General features: G+C 38.3%; 2 protein-coding genes across 4 annotated transcripts; both read left to right on the top strand.

Moving 5' to 3' along the window:
* The first annotated feature begins 714 nt into the window (after nt 1–714).
* pnkd (PNKD metallo-beta-lactamase domain containing) lies at nt 715–9,856 on the top strand. 2 transcript variants are annotated; one of them, XM_067603210.1, is made up of 9 exons: nt 715–898; nt 1,341–1,456; nt 2,070–2,182; nt 3,087–3,145; nt 3,397–3,489; nt 4,631–4,794; nt 6,041–6,127; nt 6,369–6,484; nt 7,503–9,856. In XM_067603210.1, exons 1-9 carry the CDS (start codon nt 741–743, stop codon nt 7,674–7,676), a joined length of 1,080 nt encoding a protein of 359 aa, XP_067459311.1. In that variant the 5' UTR covers nt 715–740; the 3' UTR covers nt 7,677–9,856. The 2 variants fall into 2 exon arrangements, with proteins under 2 accessions (XP_067459311.1, XP_067459312.1); XM_067603211.1 differs by lacking the exon at nt 715–898 and adding an exon at nt 969–1,080.
* Nucleotides 9,857–11,445: 1,589 nt separating this feature from the next.
* Nucleotides 11,446–19,020, top strand: gmppaa (GDP-mannose pyrophosphorylase Aa). Of its 2 annotated transcripts, XM_067603212.1 has the most exons (13): nt 11,446–11,605; nt 12,373–12,470; nt 12,863–12,966; nt 13,172–13,364; nt 13,565–13,624; nt 13,724–13,854; nt 13,994–14,008; nt 15,950–16,084; nt 16,270–16,367; nt 16,450–16,496; nt 16,742–16,834; nt 17,836–18,004; nt 18,474–19,020. In XM_067603212.1, the coding sequence occupies exons 1-13, from the start codon at nt 11,566–11,568 to the stop codon at nt 18,572–18,574; spliced, it is 1,284 nt and encodes a 427-aa protein (XP_067459313.1). In that variant the 5' UTR covers nt 11,446–11,565; the 3' UTR covers nt 18,575–19,020. The 2 variants fall into 2 exon arrangements, with proteins under 2 accessions (XP_067459313.1, XP_067459314.1); XM_067603213.1 differs by lacking the exon at nt 13,994–14,008.
* The last annotated feature ends 1,844 nt before the right edge of the window (nt 19,021–20,864 follow it).

Consider the following 20,864-nt stretch of genomic DNA (forward strand, 5'->3'; position numbering starts at 1 on the left):
AAATACAACACATTATCAAAGATGAAATCAGTAGTTTCCAACCTTTTTGGCTTTCACAAAAAAGCAGTATGTAGTCGGGGTCATATTTCAGATGTCTATGAGTTGTTAACAGCTCCACCAAATGGTGATTTCTCCCTCTAAACTTCTCACATGGTTTCATCTCAATAAATGTTCAAATGATCCAATATTTCGCCAAAAATCAAAGATTGGAGAAAAAGTCCAAAAACTGAAAACAGATTTGTGTATCAGAACTTTGTTTTTTCTTCTTTCCTCTCCAATTAACCATTTTACGACCCCTCAGATTTATCTAGTGACCCTTTGGAGGGGCCCGACCCCTAGGTTGGGAACCACTGGAATAAACAAGCCAACTGTATATAAAGTAGTTCAAACTAGCTCCACTTCCAGCAGCTACAACAGTAACATGCTGCTCACACACTGATACTTCAGTATTAATAATCTAATGATGTCATATATAATAATATATCAGTCAGGGGGACCAAACCAAATCTTTTACTGCAATACTTTAACTACATTTTGCTGCTTATACTTATGTACTTTTACTTAAGTTTGATTTTAATGCAGGACTTTTATTCGTAATGGAGTATTTTTACATTGCTGTATTGGTACTTTTACTTCTTCCACCACTGATTATAGTACTGTACTAGAACTGTTTTTGAGCTCCACGCTCTCGGGTTTGGCGTGTGTCGTTCATGACGTCATGACGCTCCACTTCAGAGGCTATGGCGCTTCCTGACTGGATGGTTACGCTGACTGCCACCGCATCCTTCTTCTGCTTCTTATGTTTATGTGTCCGCTTCAGACGCACGGGACAAGTGCTGTGGAGACATTTGTTCAGTAAGATAATGGCTCGCACGGAGAGGCCGTTGTTCAGAATCGCGTGAGTGTCATATGACCCGCATTTAACAAAACGAGATGTTGTTGTCATCGGGGAGGGGGGGATTCTCGTTAGCGTAGCTTAGCAACATCTAGCTGCGATGGGTGCCATTCTTCAGAGGCAGACCACACTGTATTACACATGTGTTGCCTTTTAAAGTTGACAGGATTACCCCTGAAACTATGGTAAAAGGCTTTTCCTAAACCGATAAGAGCCTCTGTTTTATTTGGCATACACATGAGCCACTAACTTATATTTTGTAACTGTCTCATACTCAGTGTTTTAATCGAAAAATGGCTCCGCATAATCTAATATTTCGTGGTAATGTAGTTTTTAGCGCTTTGGCCATGTTAGCTTTGCGGATATGTCACCTGAGTCCTTTTAAAGATGGACGAAGCAGCTAGCAAGCCTCAGTGTTTACCTGCCTCTTTGAACTGTGTCCCAGGTACACGCTGTACACCAGGACCAGGCTTGGCTACATGTACTACAAGAGGCAGGTGAGGAAAGCCCGGGAACATTACCCTTCTGGACACTCCACAGCTCTGCCCGTGGAGTTCAATGGTGAGCAACAGTGTGGATTTTATTGTTCACTATGTTCATACAGTGTTGCTCACATGTTCCCTGGTTATTGTGGGGGATTGGCTGCCTGAGTGCTGTTTACAAAGAAGAAAAGGCCTTGTTTATTGTGTCAAACATAATGTACAAATATATAAATATATACATGAATCTAGTCGTTCTCACTTCGATCAATGCAAAGTTGCTGTCAAGACATACTACACATCATATGCATACAAAGCTACATGTGTACGTGCCGGCAGACTTAGGAGCAGTTTTTTTTCCCCCTCAGGCTATAAGACTACTAAATAAATAACAAACACACACACAACAAACAGACACACACACACAAAGTGCAATCCAACCATTGTGCAATATCCCATTTTCAACCTTTTGTAATTTTGGTTTAAATTCACTGATATATATTTTTTTATTATTTTTATATAGTGTTATTGTATTTTATGTGTCTTTTTTATATATATTTATTTACTGTTTTTACTATAATGGAGCCTCCCAGCCAAAGATTGTACCTGTATAACCGGAGTGACTATAAACATCTTGAATCTTTTACCAATCTGGATGAAAAATTTAATACTCTCATTTCTTTGTCTGCCCACAGGTATCAAAATAATTCCCATCTCAGTGCTGTCTGACAACTATAGTTATCTTGTAATTGACACCGCCTCCAGCGTTGCAGTGGTTGTAGACCCTGCAGACCCTCAAACAGTTCAGGTGAGTGCCTCAAGAGTCGGCGTCAACTGTCAGCTGCATGTTTGTTTGATGCCCAGACGTACGTACACATGGTTCCTGGCTGTGTACAGACCGATTAAGGACTTTCAGACACTGCGATACAGGAAACAGTGGACGTTTTCCTCTGCAATAAGCCTTTTTCTGTTGCAAGAGGAGATAGATTGACACATATGAACAGTACAACAAAAAGTTGAGACGAGCCAAAGATTTGCCAGATCTTATTGCCTCTATTTCAGTAGCATGTTGTACCTCCTCTGATGTTAATGGTCGGGAATTATCTTTGAGAAAAGATCAAATAGAAACTACCATCAAAATGATGGATATATTAGTCAATTTAAGAACAGATATTAGAATTAATAGCATAATCCCATAGTAGCTGTTTCTTTATAGTAGCCATATTGCAGGAGCTACCTTGTTGAAAGAGAGCCAACATACAGTTTACTGACATTTGAGAACCCATTGTGAGATATAGGTATTCAGAAACAAAATTGCAGGAATGTTTGTGGTTGTAGTACGAATGAAGGATGTAACTATACACTTCAAACCACTTCTATCAAGCTCACACACCGAAAGCAGCTCGGTGACAATTATGCCTTTTCTTTTATTGTAAAATCACTTTTCTGACTTTTCAGCATCACTTTCAATGCACTTCAGTTACTATCAGTCACCATAGTTAACTATAGCTGTAGCTGTTGACAATCAATAGCAGTAGTGAATGAGCGTTGTGAGCGCATTCTCAGCTGTATCCATTAGTAAAATAAAAAATGCCGTACTGTGTCAACAATCTGAAGTATTTTGCAGCACAGCTGGCTTTTGAATAAACTGCTGTCGAATAGTTGATTTAACACGGTGATTAAAGATTTTAACAGCTCTCATAACTTTTCAGGCAGTCCTTAAGGAGGAGGGAGTAATGTTGGAGGCGATACTCTGCACACACAAGCATTGGTGAGTTTTATAGTTTGATTTTATATATCCTTGTTATTTTAATGTGTGGTTTGTTTTTTAGGATTTTATGTATGAATAACTTGAAGAGATTAGGGATAAATATACTAAGCAGGACAGAATGTGTATGTGGTTGAAATTCTCTAGCATAGATTGAAGGCCAAATCAAAAACAACATATTTTCTAATGATTCTGCAGTACATTGTCCCGTCCAAATCACCGCAGCAAGCCTCTGCTTTCTGTCCTATTTACAGGGATCACAGTGGGGGAAACAAAGGGTTGAAAAGGCTTCACAGCTCATGCCGAGTTTATGGAAATGCAGCTGATAACATTCCTGGCCTCACACAGTAAGTCCCTGATAGCACAGTATAGCACACTGCGTCACACAAGAATCATTCCGACTGTACTTAGTCTTGTCTTGTTCTCTCGGTCAGCACTCGGAGCAGCTGACTTCACACTTAATTATGATGGTATGATAAACTGTTGGGTTATGCCTCGGGGGCGGTGGTGGCCCTAAGAGTGAGGTCATTGCTGTAGGTTTAGCAATTTACTTCCCAGTGCCTTTGTCTGTTTACCAGTGACTACTCTGTGTTTAGATTTTCTTGTAATAACCTCCTGCTCTGATTGTCTGGCCATTTGGTATTAAGGCCCAAACGCTCTAAAAGCAATAATTGACGCCTCATTTGATAATTGCCTCATTTGACGCGCCTCATTAGACGCTCCTATGGCACTCTGCAGGCATCAGATTTGAAATGCCAACAGTACAGAACCAACACAGATTTGTCCTGTTGTTCTTTGTATTTACTGCTGCATTAGTTATGAATAAATGAAAAGGAGAAATGCAGAGGAGGAAACTGAAACTAAGAGCGTCTGTTTCCACAGTAAATCATCCGTAGAGTGTTTGATGGTTATTCATGTGTGCTTTAGAACCTAACTACCATGAAACAGTCAGAAAATAACTTTTGTATTTCTTGCATTCAACGCTTTGTTCTCTCTACCAACGCTCCCTCTACCAACGCTCCCTCTCCCTCTCCTCAGTCGTGCTTTCTCTCTCTTTTTCAGTTGCACAAAAAACAGCTTTGATCGCTGGGTCCTCGTTTGACACTCTAAAATCGAAACAAGGTCGGAGTTTGGGCGTCGAGGCAGTTTGACGTGCCTCATAATGCTTTTGGTGCGCGTTCACCCATTTAAAAAAATGCGTGTACTTCAAAACGTGCGTGTCAGATGCTTTCAGTGCATTTGGGCCTTTAGAGTTACATCAGAGCTGCTAGATTGGCCCTAAATTTCAAATTTAAGATGTTAAATAAAAATTCAACATCTTTCATTTTCCTAACTGTGTCACAGCTATTCTCAATCAGATTTATTTGTCTTTTTTATATACTGTGTGTATGCAACAGCTTCGCAAAATAGAGGCTCCAAACGGCAGCAGGCTGTAGCGAATGAGTGGTATTACATTGACACTGCTGTATTTTTTTTCTGTGTTGTCAGCCCTCTCTCACACAAGGATTCGGTAACAGTCGGTCGTCTGCACTTTAAGGCCCTCTTCACTCCTGGACACACAGTGGGCCACATGATCTACCTCCTGGATGGCCGGGCAGTCGGTGCCCCCTCCAGTCTCTTCTCTGGTGACCTGGTGTTCCTGTCAGGATGCGGTAAGTTACATAGAGAACAGGATCCATGATAATAATCATATAGAACTGCACTCTGGTTCACAGCAACTCTTGCTTTTATGTAAAACACAGAGAAGACACAGAAACCTCTGTATCCTCTCACAGAGACATTTGCAATGTGTTTGTTTGGAATCATTGTACACATAATGCAGGTCCTTGTACCTCCTGACGAGACACTGAATGCAGAGATTATAAGGAGGTAAGGAACTGATTGTTAGCTAATGCAAAGCTAAAAATGCAGCCAATGTAAAGAAATACAGCTCTCTGCATGAAGACAAGTTGATGCTATTTGAATATATGATTAATTTGCATAAAATGGCTTACAGTGTCAAATGGTATCCATAGGTTAGGTCGACCAGAGAAGGGGAAGGAGTTCATGATCTATATGTACTATTTTAACTGTATGGGAGAATCCTGTCTGTGCAGATAACCAGTGGCTTATCTGAACCACATTAATTTATTTACATACTGATCTCAGTCCTCAAGACCAGCTGTTTTCAATTACAGCCATTACAGTCACTTCAGTTACAGTAATAACATTTAAATTCATGGATTTCATGATTCATCTGCCTTCCTTTGATGCTTTACGTGGTTTACTCCACTTACACATGCAAGTTGGTACTATCTCTACCGACTGCTGCTACTACATGCTAATCGAACCTTTTCCTATTTTACCTTAGCAAGCAAATTAGTTTTGCTTTGTCAATCCCAGAGTGTTTGTTCTGAAAAATGCAAGGCAATGTAAAAATCCTTATAGCATGGCTATTGGCTAATATTGAATACTTTTCATGTTATTTGGTTGTTCATTGTACCATATGGTTGTTGTTTTTACTACCATGTTTATTATGTACGCCAGGCAAATTCCTTATAGCTCTTTAGTGTAAATGATTTAATTACATGCATACAATAGGCTTTACTTAACACAACCTAATGTACTTAATGTAACGTTGCTAATGTCTTTTTTCTTATACTATTCATTTACAGTATAGATTAATAACTTTCATGACCTCTGATTAATCAGGAATAGGTTGCTTTGTCCTCAGCAGCTGACATTTTAAAACAAAATCACTGTTGTGAGTCTTAAATTACATGTCAGGTAGCAACGAAAAGATCCTAAAACGTGTGGTCTTCTAAATGCTGATACAAGACCTTCTAAAACTTGCAGATACCCTGAAATAAAACTCAAACTCACTTGAGTTCAGTCAAATCTCTTCTTGTTGTTTTTCAGGGAGGATGTTTGAAGGCAGTGCCACAACAATGCTGTCATCTCTGGACACGGTTGGCTCCTTAAGTGATGATACTCTATTATGGCCTGGTAGGGAAAACCTTCACAGTTGTCAGAGACTTAGTTCCAAACAACTGCATCAGTGTTTGTCATGTGGGTGTGGATTGAATGTGTACCAGCTTGATTTTTGCACATAGCAGAAATGCACTTATTTACAGTCAAGGTCTTGAAAGGGGTTGTGCATGGACAACTATAGAGTGTAAGATTTGTAAGGTTATGCATATCAGCATGATTTTTTTTTTTTAATTTTTGTCCTCTGGTTGTCCCGAAGGTCATGAGTATGCAGAGGACAACCTGCTGTTTGCTGCTGAGGTTGAGCCACGCAACACTGCCAGGGAAAACAAATATCAGTGGGTGCTGCAGCAGCGAGGCCAGAAGCTGTGCACGGTGAGAATGATGTATTGCCATTGTTATGCCTCTCTAGCACACCAACTCAGAAAGGATTCATGTTGCCCAGCACCTGGGAAGAAGGGCTTATCACCTGCCTACAGTGTACGAGTTGTCAGTGGCCGAGCGCTCGCACTCCTCTCACTTCCTCCTCTTTCAGGCTCTCAGTTGAGTCTCATCTACGATACAGTCTGCAAGAGAGCAAAGGTTCGCTGTTAAGTGAAGTGCCTATGTAGAATTCAGATGAGTTTTTTTGTGCCATCTATACAGCATGAGAGCGCTAGAGACGGGTTCACACATTTGCACATCCCTGAATTTTAACAACTTTCATACCCAAAACAAATGAAATGATTGACTACATTGTTTTCTCTGCGTTACATGCATGCTGGGTGCATGAAATGTGGCTGGTGTGTTTTTTGATATATTTTGATCTTTTGGGTTATTTTTGGATATGATGGGTAGTGCAAGGGTAAAGTAAAGAAAAATACATGTATACAAACAACAAAGAAGGTGTATAAACTGATGCACCAAACATCTGAAATACTGTATTTCCATTTTCTGGTTTAGAAACATATGTCAGATATGTCCCAGATATTATTGGCTGATGTTATTATATGAATATAATTTGAAAAAGAATTTGACTTATCAGATAGTCAAGTAGGCCATTCAGGGCTAGACTACTTAAATATCAGCATGTGGTGCTGAATATGAGCGAGTGAGTCAAAGTAAACATCTCACGGTGCACCGCTGCAGGGATTGTCTTCAGATACAGATTAATTTGAATGTGATTGTTGATATTTAAATGCCTGTTCTGTAATAGGCCCTTTTCACAGCAGACACCCTGACTCGTGATAGTGGGAAAAGCACAAGTGTTAATAATAACATTAACAATGGCTCTGCTCTATGCAACAGTGTGACCAAAACCTGCTTAGAATTAGTGTGTAGTAAGGATTTGAGACTCAGCTCATGCATGTCAATTTTGAGGATGACTGCTATTTGACATACAATTCATTTTCAGAGTCCCTCCACCATCGGAGAAGAGAAGGAGTACAATCCTTTCCTGCGCAGCCACTCTCCGGAGCTCCATCTGGCCCTGGGCCTCCAGCAGCTCCAGGATGAGGACTGGACCCAGTTCAGGGCTAGGGTGCTGGAGGAGCTGCGAAAACGCAAAGACCTCTACAACAGGAGATAGTACTGAGAGCATTAAGACCAGATGTCTGCTCACCTATACTGGCCAGTGGTACCATTGCAGCATGTACAGTCGTAGTAATGATAAGCTGAGCTCTGAGGTTCTTCATAAAAGGTTAAATCCGTTCAAACACATCCGTTTTGTAACATTTAAAGGGGCATTAAGTCATTTTTGAGCTTTATCAACCTGTATCAGTGACCACTAGGAACATAGTTTCATTATTAGATAATAATCATTAATCCTGTTACCTCTCCACATGTATATTATGGTAATTTGGTGTTTTCAGACAGAACATGCGTATTTATTGCTTCCTCAACAAAGAGACCTGAACAATGATGTAGATTTGCATGAGTAGCTCTTAGCTTTTGTTTTACAAGTAGGTACAACCAGATTTCTGATTATTGTGTGTTGAAACACTGGGTGATAAAAGGTCTGCACACTCCATGGAATAATTCAGCATGTTAGGTACTGTATTGTTTACTGCACAGCCTGGTAATGAATAGTCTGTAAAAGCCTTCGGTGGGTCGGCTGTATGAGGTACGCTGGTTTCACATTTATAGTTCTCCTGAAGAGTAATTACCCTCTTCACAAAGTTGTGACTTTTGGACTTTTTGAGTATTTGATTGTGAATATTTGACGTCATTTTCAACAGGAACGGTACTGTTAATTTAACAAATCACAAACACATGTTGTTGTCGGTACTTTGTGCTAAAGTCAGCGCAATCTATGGAGAAAGTCTGTACACCAGCCTTTCATGTGAATCTTTGTATGCTGAATCTAAGAGCCAATTTTCTTTTGACTTAGAATAACTCACATTGGTTCTTAATGGTGCATGTGATTGGGATACTAACCCCCCCCGCCCCCCCGCCCCACCAATAACTTTATATTTCACTCACGTGCTCATGAAACAACAGCAAAATATCTGCAAGTGGGCCTGAAGTGGAAAACATGTTTTCTAGTAAAGACCTTTTTTGTGCCTCTCAGCAAATGTTTTTTGCCAAACTGTTTCTCATTTAGAACTGTATTTTTTAAGTGTTTAGAAGTTGCACTACTTGAACAGCATTATATGTGAAGGATTTGACCGGTATTGCATTGTGATGTTTGCAGGGCACGAAATTAGCACCAGCTACCAGCCAAATGCTGGTAGATTTCCTTCATGTACCAGCCAAAAAAAATACACTGTTAATCTTTTGAGTGGCTGGTAAAATTTGAACATTCACTAGCCATTTGGCCAGTGGACAAAAAAGTTAATTTTGCACCCTGGATGTATGAGATATGAGATATGACTGAATCGCTGTTTTGGGGGATGATTTATGTTGTTAGCCTGTAGAATTACTCTTGACTGCCAGCAGATATAATTCAGTCAATTAAACTTACAGGGTGATGTTGAATCAAACAATCAGTATACAATTTGCTTTACGGTTTTGACTGATGTATGAAATGTGTTATATATATATATAAGAGTAAGATGGTGACGGAATTACAAGACCTTTAATTTTCTTTCTAAAATTCTAAGAATGTGGCATTGACTGTGGCACTCGCTTTAAAATTTCAGAAAGAATGTTTTTATAGACAATTTGAAAGCTTTGGAAACCAAAATTGTACATATTTTGTAATATATTTAATGTTTTATTATACTGTGAGACTATAGTGGAGGAAAGCTATTTCAGTATAATAAACACGTTCTTATTCCCATGCACATTTGAATATTTTCTGTTGCTGCTGTCATTTATGTTGAGGTGGGGATGGGCCAGATTGTAAAGGAATAAACCTTTCATGTTTTGTAGAAATATGAAAGCTCTTCAGATTCGTCTGTTGAGCTTTTACCAAAGCACCTTGTCCCCTGGTGATCATTGACTAAAATGTTATTTTGTTTGTTTGATGCAGATTCACATCTTATTTGCATATGTTTGAGTTAGGAATAGAACCACATGGGACACTGTTTTACTTCAGGTTACGTTTTAATGAGAAAATATGAACTGCATTAGACCTGTGTATGTGTTATTTGTTGTCTTTATGAGTGTTTAAAACTGACAGCTTTGTTATGTTTCCCACTGCTACAACTTCCCTCAACTCAAATAAGAGTATAACCTACCTTAATCGCATGTAAAAGATATGCTAAAAGAGGATAAAGGCTAAACTGAACTTTCTGGTGATGGCAGTGTATTAAAACATCAACAAACTGTTGTGTCCTGAGTCCACATCAGGAGACACATTTTCAATCTAATGTGTTTCAGCTGTATAAATCACAGGAATACAGAAGACCGAATAGGGAATTAAATCAGCAATCGTACAAAATGAAGGAAAAATAACACTATAATGCCCTTGAAAGGCCTAAATCTGTGATGCTTTTGGCACATTCAGAGGCTTGTTTTGGCTGCTGATTTTTGTTTTTCTTGCAAGAACCTTGAAGGCCTAAAATCTCTGATTGTCTCGTCACATTTAAAGATCTATGATCTACAAGAACATGAATATCTTATAGAACATGAGAGGTTTTCAGATGTGATTCTCTGCACTTCAGAATTCAAAATGGTCAACAACAATTTTAATCATCTGTACCTTCTTCAAATTACCATAAATGAATTAATTAACCCTAAAAATGTAGATTTTGCCTAACAGCTCTATTGCAAATATAGAAGCCAGGATTATGATAAATTTGCCATTTGCCAAGTCTGAAATTAAAATGCCAACTTTTAATCTAGTTATTAGTTTATCTTTGACTTTGATGCACATGGATAGGTTCAATGATAGATCTTCTGTTAGTTCTGATTTCTTATAAATCTGTTAATTGTTATATTTTCATTTGGGAGGCTTTTACTACCTGTTTTGTTCTGACCATTAAATACAAAAATATTAGACTATCGCTTAATGAGTGTACACATAACATTTGCAAGGCTCTCACTTTCTCCAGTAGCTATTTGACAGCAGAGACATGTCAGTCAGGATTCAGGAGCACAAAGTGTCTTACCATAGAAGTCCTCCTAAATGGGATACAAGTGTAAAGACCAGTTCACAAAGCTGCTGAGAGCAACTCTGGGTGACCCAGAGGTCCCTAAGCTTCTAAGAGAAGGGGCAGGGATGGATTGATTGTGTCCAGCAGTTAAATTTCTGAAATTAAATATATTTGCATATTTTAGAGTCTGAAATTTTTAATGAGGGAGAAGGAGTAGATGTAATTTTAAGGATTTTAACAAGATATTTGCATTTTTATGGAAAAACTATATCAGAGTAGAGTATTTTATATACATGCATACAGCATGTCTAGAGGGGACCTTTAATTTAAATTGCCAATTATCTTTTATTGTAGTTGTATTTAAATGTGTCTATTTATAATGTATTGTGTTTTTGTCATTCACATTTTGTCTTGATGCCTTTTATGTTTTATGTAAAGCACTTTGAATTGCCTTGTTATTGAAATGTGCTGTACAAATAAACTTGCCTTGCCTAAAATAAAAAACGAAATTAAAGTAAATGAAAAGTAAATAAAACAAATACAATCATAATAACCGACCATTTAACTGACATAGATGCTTTTAGCCGTAGGATGTTTTGTGAATAGTTCTTTACAATCTCTCTCCGTTTCTGTCGCTGCACTCCGCTCCATGTTTTAAATCTGATTGTATCGACGTCACGAGTACATGCGGACTTATTCGCATGCGCTCTGCAAAGACCCGCCCCTACTCTGCCTCTGATTGGCTGTGGCCGTGATATTCCTACGATAACCAATCGAACCAACGAAGGTAATGAATACTAGCCAATCAGAGACAGAGTAGGGCGGGTCTTCGCGGAATGCGGATGTGAAAAATATAAGGCTATACCACAGAGCAGCAGGTTGTGTGTTTTCTTATCAGTCAGGGACTTATCTGTCACAAACTACGGCTTCTTGGACAACATGTTGAAGGCGGTTATTTTAATTGGTGGGCCCCAGAAAGGTGAGGAAAAACTATATCTCTTCGTTGTGTTGTCATATTTTTTAGAGTCAGCTGTGTGTGGTTAAAAGCGAAGCTAGGCTACTAATGCTAACAGTTTGTTTATAAGTATCACTGACGTGGCGTAAGGAGAGGACGCCGCACAAACACAGACATACAACAACGTTTGAGAATCGATATCCTAATAAATTTTATGACCTTAGCACTAACTGACAACATGTAAATAACAATATCAGTTGGCCGATGGTAATAGCATAAACATTGGCCCATTTCATTACCTATTGGGCTTATTCTCCCCTGTATGAAGTGAACGTACTCCATTTAAAAAAGCAGGCGTTTTAGGATAACTGCAAATGTACCACAGTACTAAGTTAAGTAATACGTGCAATTATGGCGTTATGATATACTATTCAGTTCGGCATGCATTCAGTCCACCATTTAATGTTGTTTAATTAAAATATCAGCTAGCTTATTTTTCCAATAAAACACAGTGGTGAATTTTAAAAGCAAAGTGTAGATTTCACAGAAATAAAGTGCTGCTGCTGATCAGTTCTATTTGTCATTTATTACCTAATCCCTAAATGTATCAAATGTATTGCTGAACATTTGCTTGTCTGTGAAGAAGGCCGTTTTATAAATGCCAGAAGTTTGAAGTTAGTTTGCCCTAGTTTTTTTTTTTCCAAAATAGAGGAGAGGAGATGATATATAGTGTACTGTTCATGTCTGGAAGAAAAAGTTGTCTGAACTTTTATTTGAACATTGCTTTGCAGGCACAAGGTTTAGACCACTGTCATTTGAAGTGCCCAAACCCTTGTTTCCAGTAGCTGGTGTGCCCATGCTGCAGCATCACATTGAAGCATGTGCCAAGGTGAGTATCACCGCAATATCAGAGTCATTTTACAGAGAAAATGTAGTATATGGCAGATGTGCATCAATGGTTCCATGGCCAATTGTGTTTTGTATATTTAAATGTATCTCTAAATGTTTTGTTACTTCGCCGTCCTATTTCAAGATATCATTCTTTGTTTGTAAATGTTTACTCATATTATGTTTTATGTACTTATTTTGGGTGGTGTTAGTGTTAAATTCAATTTTAATTTGGCCTGATAAGTTTTAGCCCTGCATAGCATCACTTAAATCTAGTTAAAATGGTAAAAAGCTCCTCTTTTTAGTTGGTTGGTGTTAATCTAATCTTGTGATGCAGAGAACAGTATGTTCTTAATGAAATAAGTCCAATAATAAACATGTCTTGTGCTACAGGTACCGAATATGAAGGAGATTTTGCTCATCGGCTTTTATCAGCCAAATGAAGAACTGACCAGATTCCTTTTTAATGCGCAGCAGGAATTCAAAGTTTCCATCAGGTAAACAACAGAGCTCAAACACTGGTAAACAATAGAGCTCCTAGCTACATCTCTATAAACAAGTACAGATATACTTAGTAACTTGCATACTCTCCATATAGCAATGACATATGTTTCATATATAGGGGTAGCAGTACTTTTATTGCCATGTTGCATCTAAACTGTTGAATCACTACAGGTTTGTGTTCTTGACTCTGCTCCGTAGGTATTTGCAGGAGTATGCAGCCCTGGGTACCGGAGGGGGCATCTATCACTTCAGAGATCAGATTGTCTCCGGCAGTCCAGAGGCTTTCTTTGTTCTGAATGCAGATGTCTGCTCAGCATTTCCTCTAACAGAGATGCTCAGCTTCCAGAAGGAACATGGAGAACCAAACAGCTTTGTTATCCTCGGGACAACGGTGAGATTTCATTATTGACAGTTGTTATTGTCTTTAATAGAACATGTAAAACTCTAAAAAGTTTTCTTTCTGTGTATTGATTACTATGTATTTTGTGTTGTTTTAGTATCTTGACTTCATTGAAATATTTGTATCACATCCTTGATGTTAAAACAGAAGTTAATGTATCCTAAATCAGACTGCCTTTCTTCTTTTCTCAGGCAAACAGAAAGCAATCCATGAACTATGGCTGCATTGTTGAAAACGAGGAAACAAATGAGGTATTTAACCCTTCCTGTCTTATTTCCCCTAATAGTCGTGCATTACTGTCACCTTGAAATCATAACTGCTCCTCTTTATTCATTTATTTTTTTATTCAGGTCTTGCATTATGTGGAAAAGCCAAGCACATTTGTGAGTGACATCATCAACTGCGGTATATACCTCTTTAACCCAGATATCTTCCAGCATATTGGCACATTCTTCCAGAAGAATCAACAGGACATGTTGTTGTGAGTTGAAGTGCTCCCTCTCGGGGATCTGTGCGTGGGGATGCATGTGAATACTATTTATTCCATTTCTTTGGTCCTCTTCATTTGTCTTTTTTCCTTCCCTTCTCCTGCCATTTCTGTTTCCTCACACAATCATCAGATATCCATACGATGGGTAAGTTGGTACATTTAGGCTGCACGGTGTGATTATAGAGCACTTAGAACGTGGTGTGAGCTACAGTAGGGTCCAAAAGTCTGAGACCATTTTCCCATTCAGGTGAATGGGAAAGTGGTCTCAGACTCTTGGACCCCAATATATATAAATATAACCCATTATAAGGCTTAGATTGAGCTGAAATTGATGCTTTGTGAATGTTTCTCATGCACTTTCTCTGCACACTTTTCCTCTAAATTATAAACCTTCCATTTTGAATGCAGCTTTTTTTCATAATTTGCCCTGAAAATGTGCATTATTTATTATTGGGGCATTTTGGGGGAGTTTGCCTGGCAGAGATTAAGCCTTGTCTCACACTAAAGACAACATTCGGTGAAGATATCCATTGTACAAACTCCTTAGTCTAGTATTGGGTTTAATCTTTGTCCAGAAAAGCAAACCCTATTGTAGCTTGTTCTCCTGAGGAGGATGTCAGACTTTCTCATGTCTATTTTAATTTTCCTCTATGTTGTCCCTGTTTTTGTTTCGCTAGTTAGCAACAGACTAATTAGATAGCTTGGAGATAGCGAAACTTTGTGTCACATAGTTGCCAGTGAGAATTATGTAATGACTTTGTACCTTTTATAAATCCTCTCTCTATTTGTTAGCTGCTAGACTCCCCACTTTGTTTTTTTCTGAACACAACAAAAAGCTTCTTTCTGATTAAGGCATAAACGTGCATGTGGAAAGACTGCACCCTTCTCACTCACAGAAGCTGTATTTCTTTTGTTTATTTGTTTTTAAATTTTTTTGACACTTTTCACTTTTTGTGTTTTCATATGTTTGTTATAGTGTAGTAGATCTAACACCTGGCACCCCAAGAACAGTTGAATTACAGTATATCACGAAAGGTCAAACCACATGTGCATAATTCACCTACTAACATCAATAGCACTTAAATCAAGATTGGCACTGAATCAGCACAATTTATGAACACATCAGAGATACTTGAAAGAAATAAAAAGAGTTATGCTGCAAAATCTCTCAGGGCCAACTTTGCCTCTAACCATATCCCTTCCTTTTTGGTAAAACTTCGATTATGGGTGTAATCCTTTAAAATATTCTTTTCATCAATATTTAACATTCTGCTTCATCTCGGGGCTCTCACAATACACTATGCCAGAGACCCTGATTAATATGGAACACATAGACCCATCTACTTAAGTTTTGGATCACTACTAGGTAATCAGCTTTGGTTTCAATCCAGCACTGACACCATTAAAGTTATTACCAGTGGTGCATTTTAACTCAGTGCTCTCATTTAAGTCTTGGGGCTGGATAGTAGGGCAGTAGATTTCTGTTTAGTTTTAAGAGGGACTACTGGGTTGGTTTTGCACATAATAGGATATTTTAAAAATCTCAAAGACTATTTAAGTACAAGTAGGGTGAAGGTAAAGCACTGGGCATTCATTCTCAATTCTTTTAAGTGTTCTTTTTTCATTACTGGCGTAATTTTAGGCCCAAGAAATTCTGTGTATTTAAATTGGTCACTGGGCAAACAGAAAGGTAAAGTTGGACTAAGGACTAAAATACAGCTTTTAAATTGGTATGTTTGGGTGAGGCTGCAGATCCTGGGGGATATGAGCGAGAACCCTCAGCTGCAGTGTCACATCATCCACTTAGTATTTAGGTTATCATGTAATACCTCCATTTTTATGCTATGGCTTTTAGGAAACAGGTGCCTTATTTTTTTTAAAAAATGGTTTACTTGATCCTTCAATAAATTTAGGGAAAGAATATATTGAAATCATCGCAGCCATACCTGATAGTGAGTTTATTACACGTTTCTGTATAAATATCAACTTTGTCTTGACTTTCATTCTCACCTTTAACTTTGCACAAAAGATTTTATTTTAATAAATGAGGCCCCTGGCTCTGGTTTGTAAATCTGTCCCCTTGCAGAGAGGAGCCAACCAACGGCTGGCACCGAGCAGAGGCCATCCGGCTGGAGCAGGACATTTTCACTGCCCTGGCAGGACAGGGCAAACTCTACGTGTATAAAACCCTCAGCTTCTGGAGCCAGATAAAATCTGCAGGGTGAGTTTATATGTCATAAATGCTGTCAGATCCAATAGGGAATAAAGTTATCTTTCCAACATGTATAACCCTGTAGCTTATTAAATGTCAGAGGAGAGGGGAGATATTGGATTCCAAAATGAGCAGTATAATGCAGATGTATGGCTTTAAAAAAGCACTTTGTTGTTTTTTTGATCTTTTCTCAGGTCTGCAATTTATGCCAGTCGATTGTACCTCAACCAGTATCACACAACTCATCCTGAAAGACTGGCCTCAAATAAGGAGGGAGGGCCCAAAATCAGTGGTGAGATTCATTGATCTTCTGTAGCTTTGTTCCTTTCTAATGTTAGAGCCAAGTCTTTTCACACTTCCTCTTGTTTCTCTAGGTAATGTCTATATTCATCCTACAGCCAACATTGACCCCACTGCTATGGTCAGTGTCTTTCCCTATTGTATTGCACTTTACACCATAAACACATACAACATGTGAATGACGTACTATTAATGGCACACCCTCTTATGAAATATATGCAACTGTTATTGTGAAAATTGTAAAATACAGGTGTGCTCATTACAGTGTCACTAGTTCCTACCTGGAGGGTTGATCTTTGTTATTTTACCAGTTGCAGTTGTGCAGTGGTGATCACTTAAGATAATTTCTTCTTTTTCTCTTTGCAGTTGGGTCCCAATGTCTCCATCGGGACTGGAGTGACTATTGGTGCTGGGGTCAGAGTTCGTGAATCCATCATCCTACATGGTGCAACTCTTCAGGTAAGCCCTTGTAAATATACAGCAGTTTGTACGTACGTTGCACATAACAGACAAGTAGAAGCACTTTTCTGGTTGCTGGTTGCTCTGATTTTGTGTATTTTCTTGAGACACTCTGGGGTTTTTTCTCACCCACACTGGTTTTGTATTTTGGTGTCATGTACTGCAGTGGAAGTGAAGTCCATTGCAACTTCTGTCAAGATGTTCTACGCTGAAAATATTAACACTCACTGCAAAACATAATAGTAATTTCACAATTTTAAATGTTTTACGTTGAGGCCCAATCATTTTTTATTTTTTATTTCATTTTTAATTGTGGTTCCAATATACTGTTTACATTGAATAAATATTGACTGTATCATTTTTGAAGACCGTGGGACATGATTTGTGCGTTCACATGGTCTAAGGCAGTTCTAAATTTGATCACAGAGTAAGAACAAATTCAGTTAGGAGCATATTGATGAATCCTGGATTTGTGCTTAAAAACGTTGGTACGCACGGTTTATAAGATGCAGTGTTTGTGAATGAGGCCCATTGAGTTTTGAATTAAACTGGGACTCAAATGAATTGCAGATTTATTTGCCCGTTCACTGTTGGTGACATCCAAACATGTATCTTTAAGCTCCCCTGTCACACAAGAAATATTGTTGCCTGTGTCTCTCGCAAAGATGTAATTTTTAACGATTTGGAGGTTGGCATAATTTAATCCCATGTCCCATCAGTGATTACTGGGTGCCTCCAAAATAAATTTAGACTGCAGACGACTTATTTGCTTTTAATTGCATATAGCCTACAAGGACAATTTGTTAGTTGAGCTACACTTTCAAATAAAAACCCTGCGTTTTTAATCTGATGTTACACTGACTGAAGTACACTGATTTCACCATATCCACTGTTTTTTCACATGTAGGAACAGTATCTGCTATCTACAGCATATCTGAATACCTAAAACACTGTGTTTAATGTTTAACTCACAATGTTTTTTGTCATCATTTCTCCTCAAGGATCACTGCTGTGTTTTGAACAGCATTGTGGGATGGGATAGCACAATTGGAAAGTGGGCAAGAGTAGAAGGAACCCCAAGTGACCCAAACCCCAATGATCCCTATGCAAAGATTGACAGCGAGACCCTCTTCAGAGAAGGAAAACTCACACCCTCTATTACTATTCTTGGTAAGCATCATCTGACCTTAAGTGAAACTCGCATTCCTCAGATGAATTGTTAAATATTCATCAGTATCAAAGCTGCATTTTTCTCCTCAGCATTTTCCTCTGAGGTTGTCAGAAATTTAAAGGCTCGACAGATGAACAAGAAGCATTACTGAAACTTTGCATTATGCCATCTGTCATTTGTCTTCATCTTTAAAGAAGTTTTTGCACTTCACTTTCCATCGTCATTTCATTTTCTGTAAGTTTCTTTCTGTGATGTTCTTTTTTTTTTTGCTTGTGCAGCCATGGTGGAAATTGCTGTTTAAGCTAACTACCTCTTTTTTTTTTTTTTTCTTCTGTTCATTCGACAAACCAGAAATGTGAAACACATCAAATGCCAGAAGTGAGATTTACTGAACTGAAATGTAATGTCATAGTACCGTGCATTGCACTACACTGCACAGACTGAATACAGCCTTGTTTGTCTCCTCAGGTTGTAACGTGACCATCCCCTGTGAGGTGATTATACTCAACTCCATTGTCCTCCCACACAAAGACCTCAACCGCAGCTTCAAAAACCAAATTATTCTCTAGTTAATCTTCATCACGCCCTGTCCACTTACTGTCACTGATGAAGGATGCAGCTGGACGCGTGCCGGCACTGGCTCTGAGTTACTGTATATAAGATGTCAAAAGGGAAGATATGGGACATTCGTTAAATAGTTTTGAAAGATAGATTTTTATATATTTGTCCTCAAGGTTTTATGCATCATTGGGTGTCAGCAATATTAGAGAGAGGCTAATCACGCATGTTGATTCACCTTGAAAAGTGCTGTCATGCCAGATGTTTATATTGTTTTTTTATTAACTTTACCGAACTGTAAAATTACTGCTGACACTAGTATAATATATTTGGTTGGATGTAATATGATGTAAAAAAAAAAGATGTTTATAGATGACCACGTTCTGTTTCTCAAGGGCATCCTTGACCAAACTTGAGACAAACGGGAATCATTAGAAAATAAAAATTACTGGCTACAGACTGTGGTTAATTTTTTAGAGGTTATTATTTGTGTGAAGCTCTGATTAAAACCTTTTTAGCATCGTCATTGTCAGTAAAAATTGACTACCAGCAAAATAAATCAGGAGGGTTGAGATTTACATCGCAATCAAGTAATGATGCTTTTTAAAATGTGAACTTAGCAGGGGGGCCTTTAGACTCTGCTACATAAACAGCAACAGCAGATACTTAAATTGTGCATTCGCAATCACTAGAGGAACTGTTCTAGTTTATGGATACAGCACATTAACATTCACTTATTAAGCCCTCTAGCGCTCATGATCACTTCAGCACTTTTGTTCCAATTATTGCAATAAGACTTGTCTATTAAGGAGTGATGTAAATCGTGATGCTGGAACAGCAGCGTGATATATTTTAATCAAGTCTCTTCACACACCTCCCATGAAAGGCAACAAAAAAAACAAGTTAATGTACATTTTTATTCATGATGAGTTTATTTCAGCTTTCAAATGGAGGTGCCTGTGTTTATTCAGATGCCTTACTGCTCCACAAAAGTGCCTCATTCCAGTTAGTGCCCCTCATAACAGTGTTTTATCCTGTTGGTGGGATCCTCATCGATTTGGCTACAACCTCAAAACTCCACATGGAAGGTATTTCTAAAATTCATTAGATCAAATAGGCTTTTAACTCCCATAACGGTGAAACATTACATCTGTTTATGTCTGAGAACTGCTCACAGTGGGGGTAGAGCTTGTTGATCCTAATACAAAATTATTTACTGAAAAGTTAATAACATGTTGTTGTTCGGGTATTTTTTTTTTCTGCTTGTTAGGGAGCTGAGGTCAGAAACATAATCGGTGTTCAGCAGGCGAAGCACAGATCCGGGGATGGGGGTGTTAAAAGAAGAAAATATACAGGACAGGGTGACATAAACCATAAGGAGGGAAAGATAGCAAAAGTGACATGTGACAAAAGCCGGATTTAAATCTTTTTAAGATTTTTTTTTTTCTTGACATGAACCACATTGTAGCCTGGTGAGTCAGAAGACATCTCAGCTGTCAGCAAGTGTGTGTACCCACCTTTTTCAGTCTATAAAAAAAAAATCCATAAAGTAGAGATTTTAGCTTCTCTGCTCCTCTAGTTTTTGTGACAGCTTTTCCTTGTTGTTTTGGGAGGTTTGTTTTCATCAATCTCCTTTATTGTAGGTTGCCTGTAAGTTACATTCAATTATATAATTTCTTCCATAACCAATCCAAGTATGCAAGTGATGAGATGGTAGCCTTGTCAATAATATATTTTGAACTTTAAAAAATAAATGCAACATGTTTATTTATACAGTCTTGACATTGTAACAAAACCCACAGTAGCCTTTGGTGCAAGGCTGTGTCTTGACAAGCTGAAATAATTAGCACTGACAGCAGGAAGAAAAAAGGTCACTCAGAGGTGGCAGCTCTTTTATGACACCTTTAGTGAGCTGTCACAAAAGATGATAACGATTCTAGTCTTTGTACTATTCTAGTTTTAATGTGTCTCAGGCAACGTTAGGTCACCAGGTGAGGGGAAATAAAATATCACTGATGAGTTCTGGTGACATACTAGTCTAGTACACAGATAAAATAAACTGTGTTGTAGATGGTGTTAGAAATGCATGAACACAGACAGGACCACATACTAAATGTTCAAAACCCAATTTGTGTCATTAGCATCTTGATATTTTTATTGCTTCTCTGTTTTTTGTATATATGTCGATCGTGCTGGTTTCTAAGCCTTTGCAAGGGAAACAGTATTTTTCAGTGAAGGACAACACGTCAAACTGAGACACAATCATCTCAGTAAAATGCTTCTGAAGCGTTGCAGTTCAAC

This window comes from Thunnus thynnus, chromosome 11 (genome assembly GCF_963924715.1).
Source record: "Thunnus thynnus chromosome 11, fThuThy2.1, whole genome shotgun sequence".
Lineage (NCBI taxonomy): Eukaryota > Metazoa > Chordata > Actinopteri > Scombriformes > Scombridae > Thunnus > Thunnus thynnus.

Coding starts and splice junctions, on each gene's coding strand:
- pnkd (XM_067603210.1), top strand. CDS start 741: ATGGCGCTTCCTGACTGGATGGTTACGCTGACTGCCACCGCATCCTTC. Junction 899..1,340: donor AGGCCGTTGTTCAGAATCGC/GTGAGTGTCATA, acceptor ACTGTGTCCCAG/GTACACGCTGTACACCAGGA. Junction 6,485..7,502: donor GAGGCCAGAAGCTGTGCACG/GTGAGAATGATG, acceptor ATTCATTTTCAG/AGTCCCTCCACCATCGGAGA.
- gmppaa (XM_067603212.1), top strand. CDS start 11,566: ATGTTGAAGGCGGTTATTTTAATTGGTGGGCCCCAGAAAG. Junction 16,368..16,449: donor GGGAGGGCCCAAAATCAGTG/GTGAGATTCATT, acceptor TTGTTTCTCTAG/GTAATGTCTATATTCATCCT. Junction 16,835..17,835: donor TACATGGTGCAACTCTTCAG/GTAAGCCCTTGT, acceptor TTTCTCCTCAAG/GATCACTGCTGTGTTTTGAA.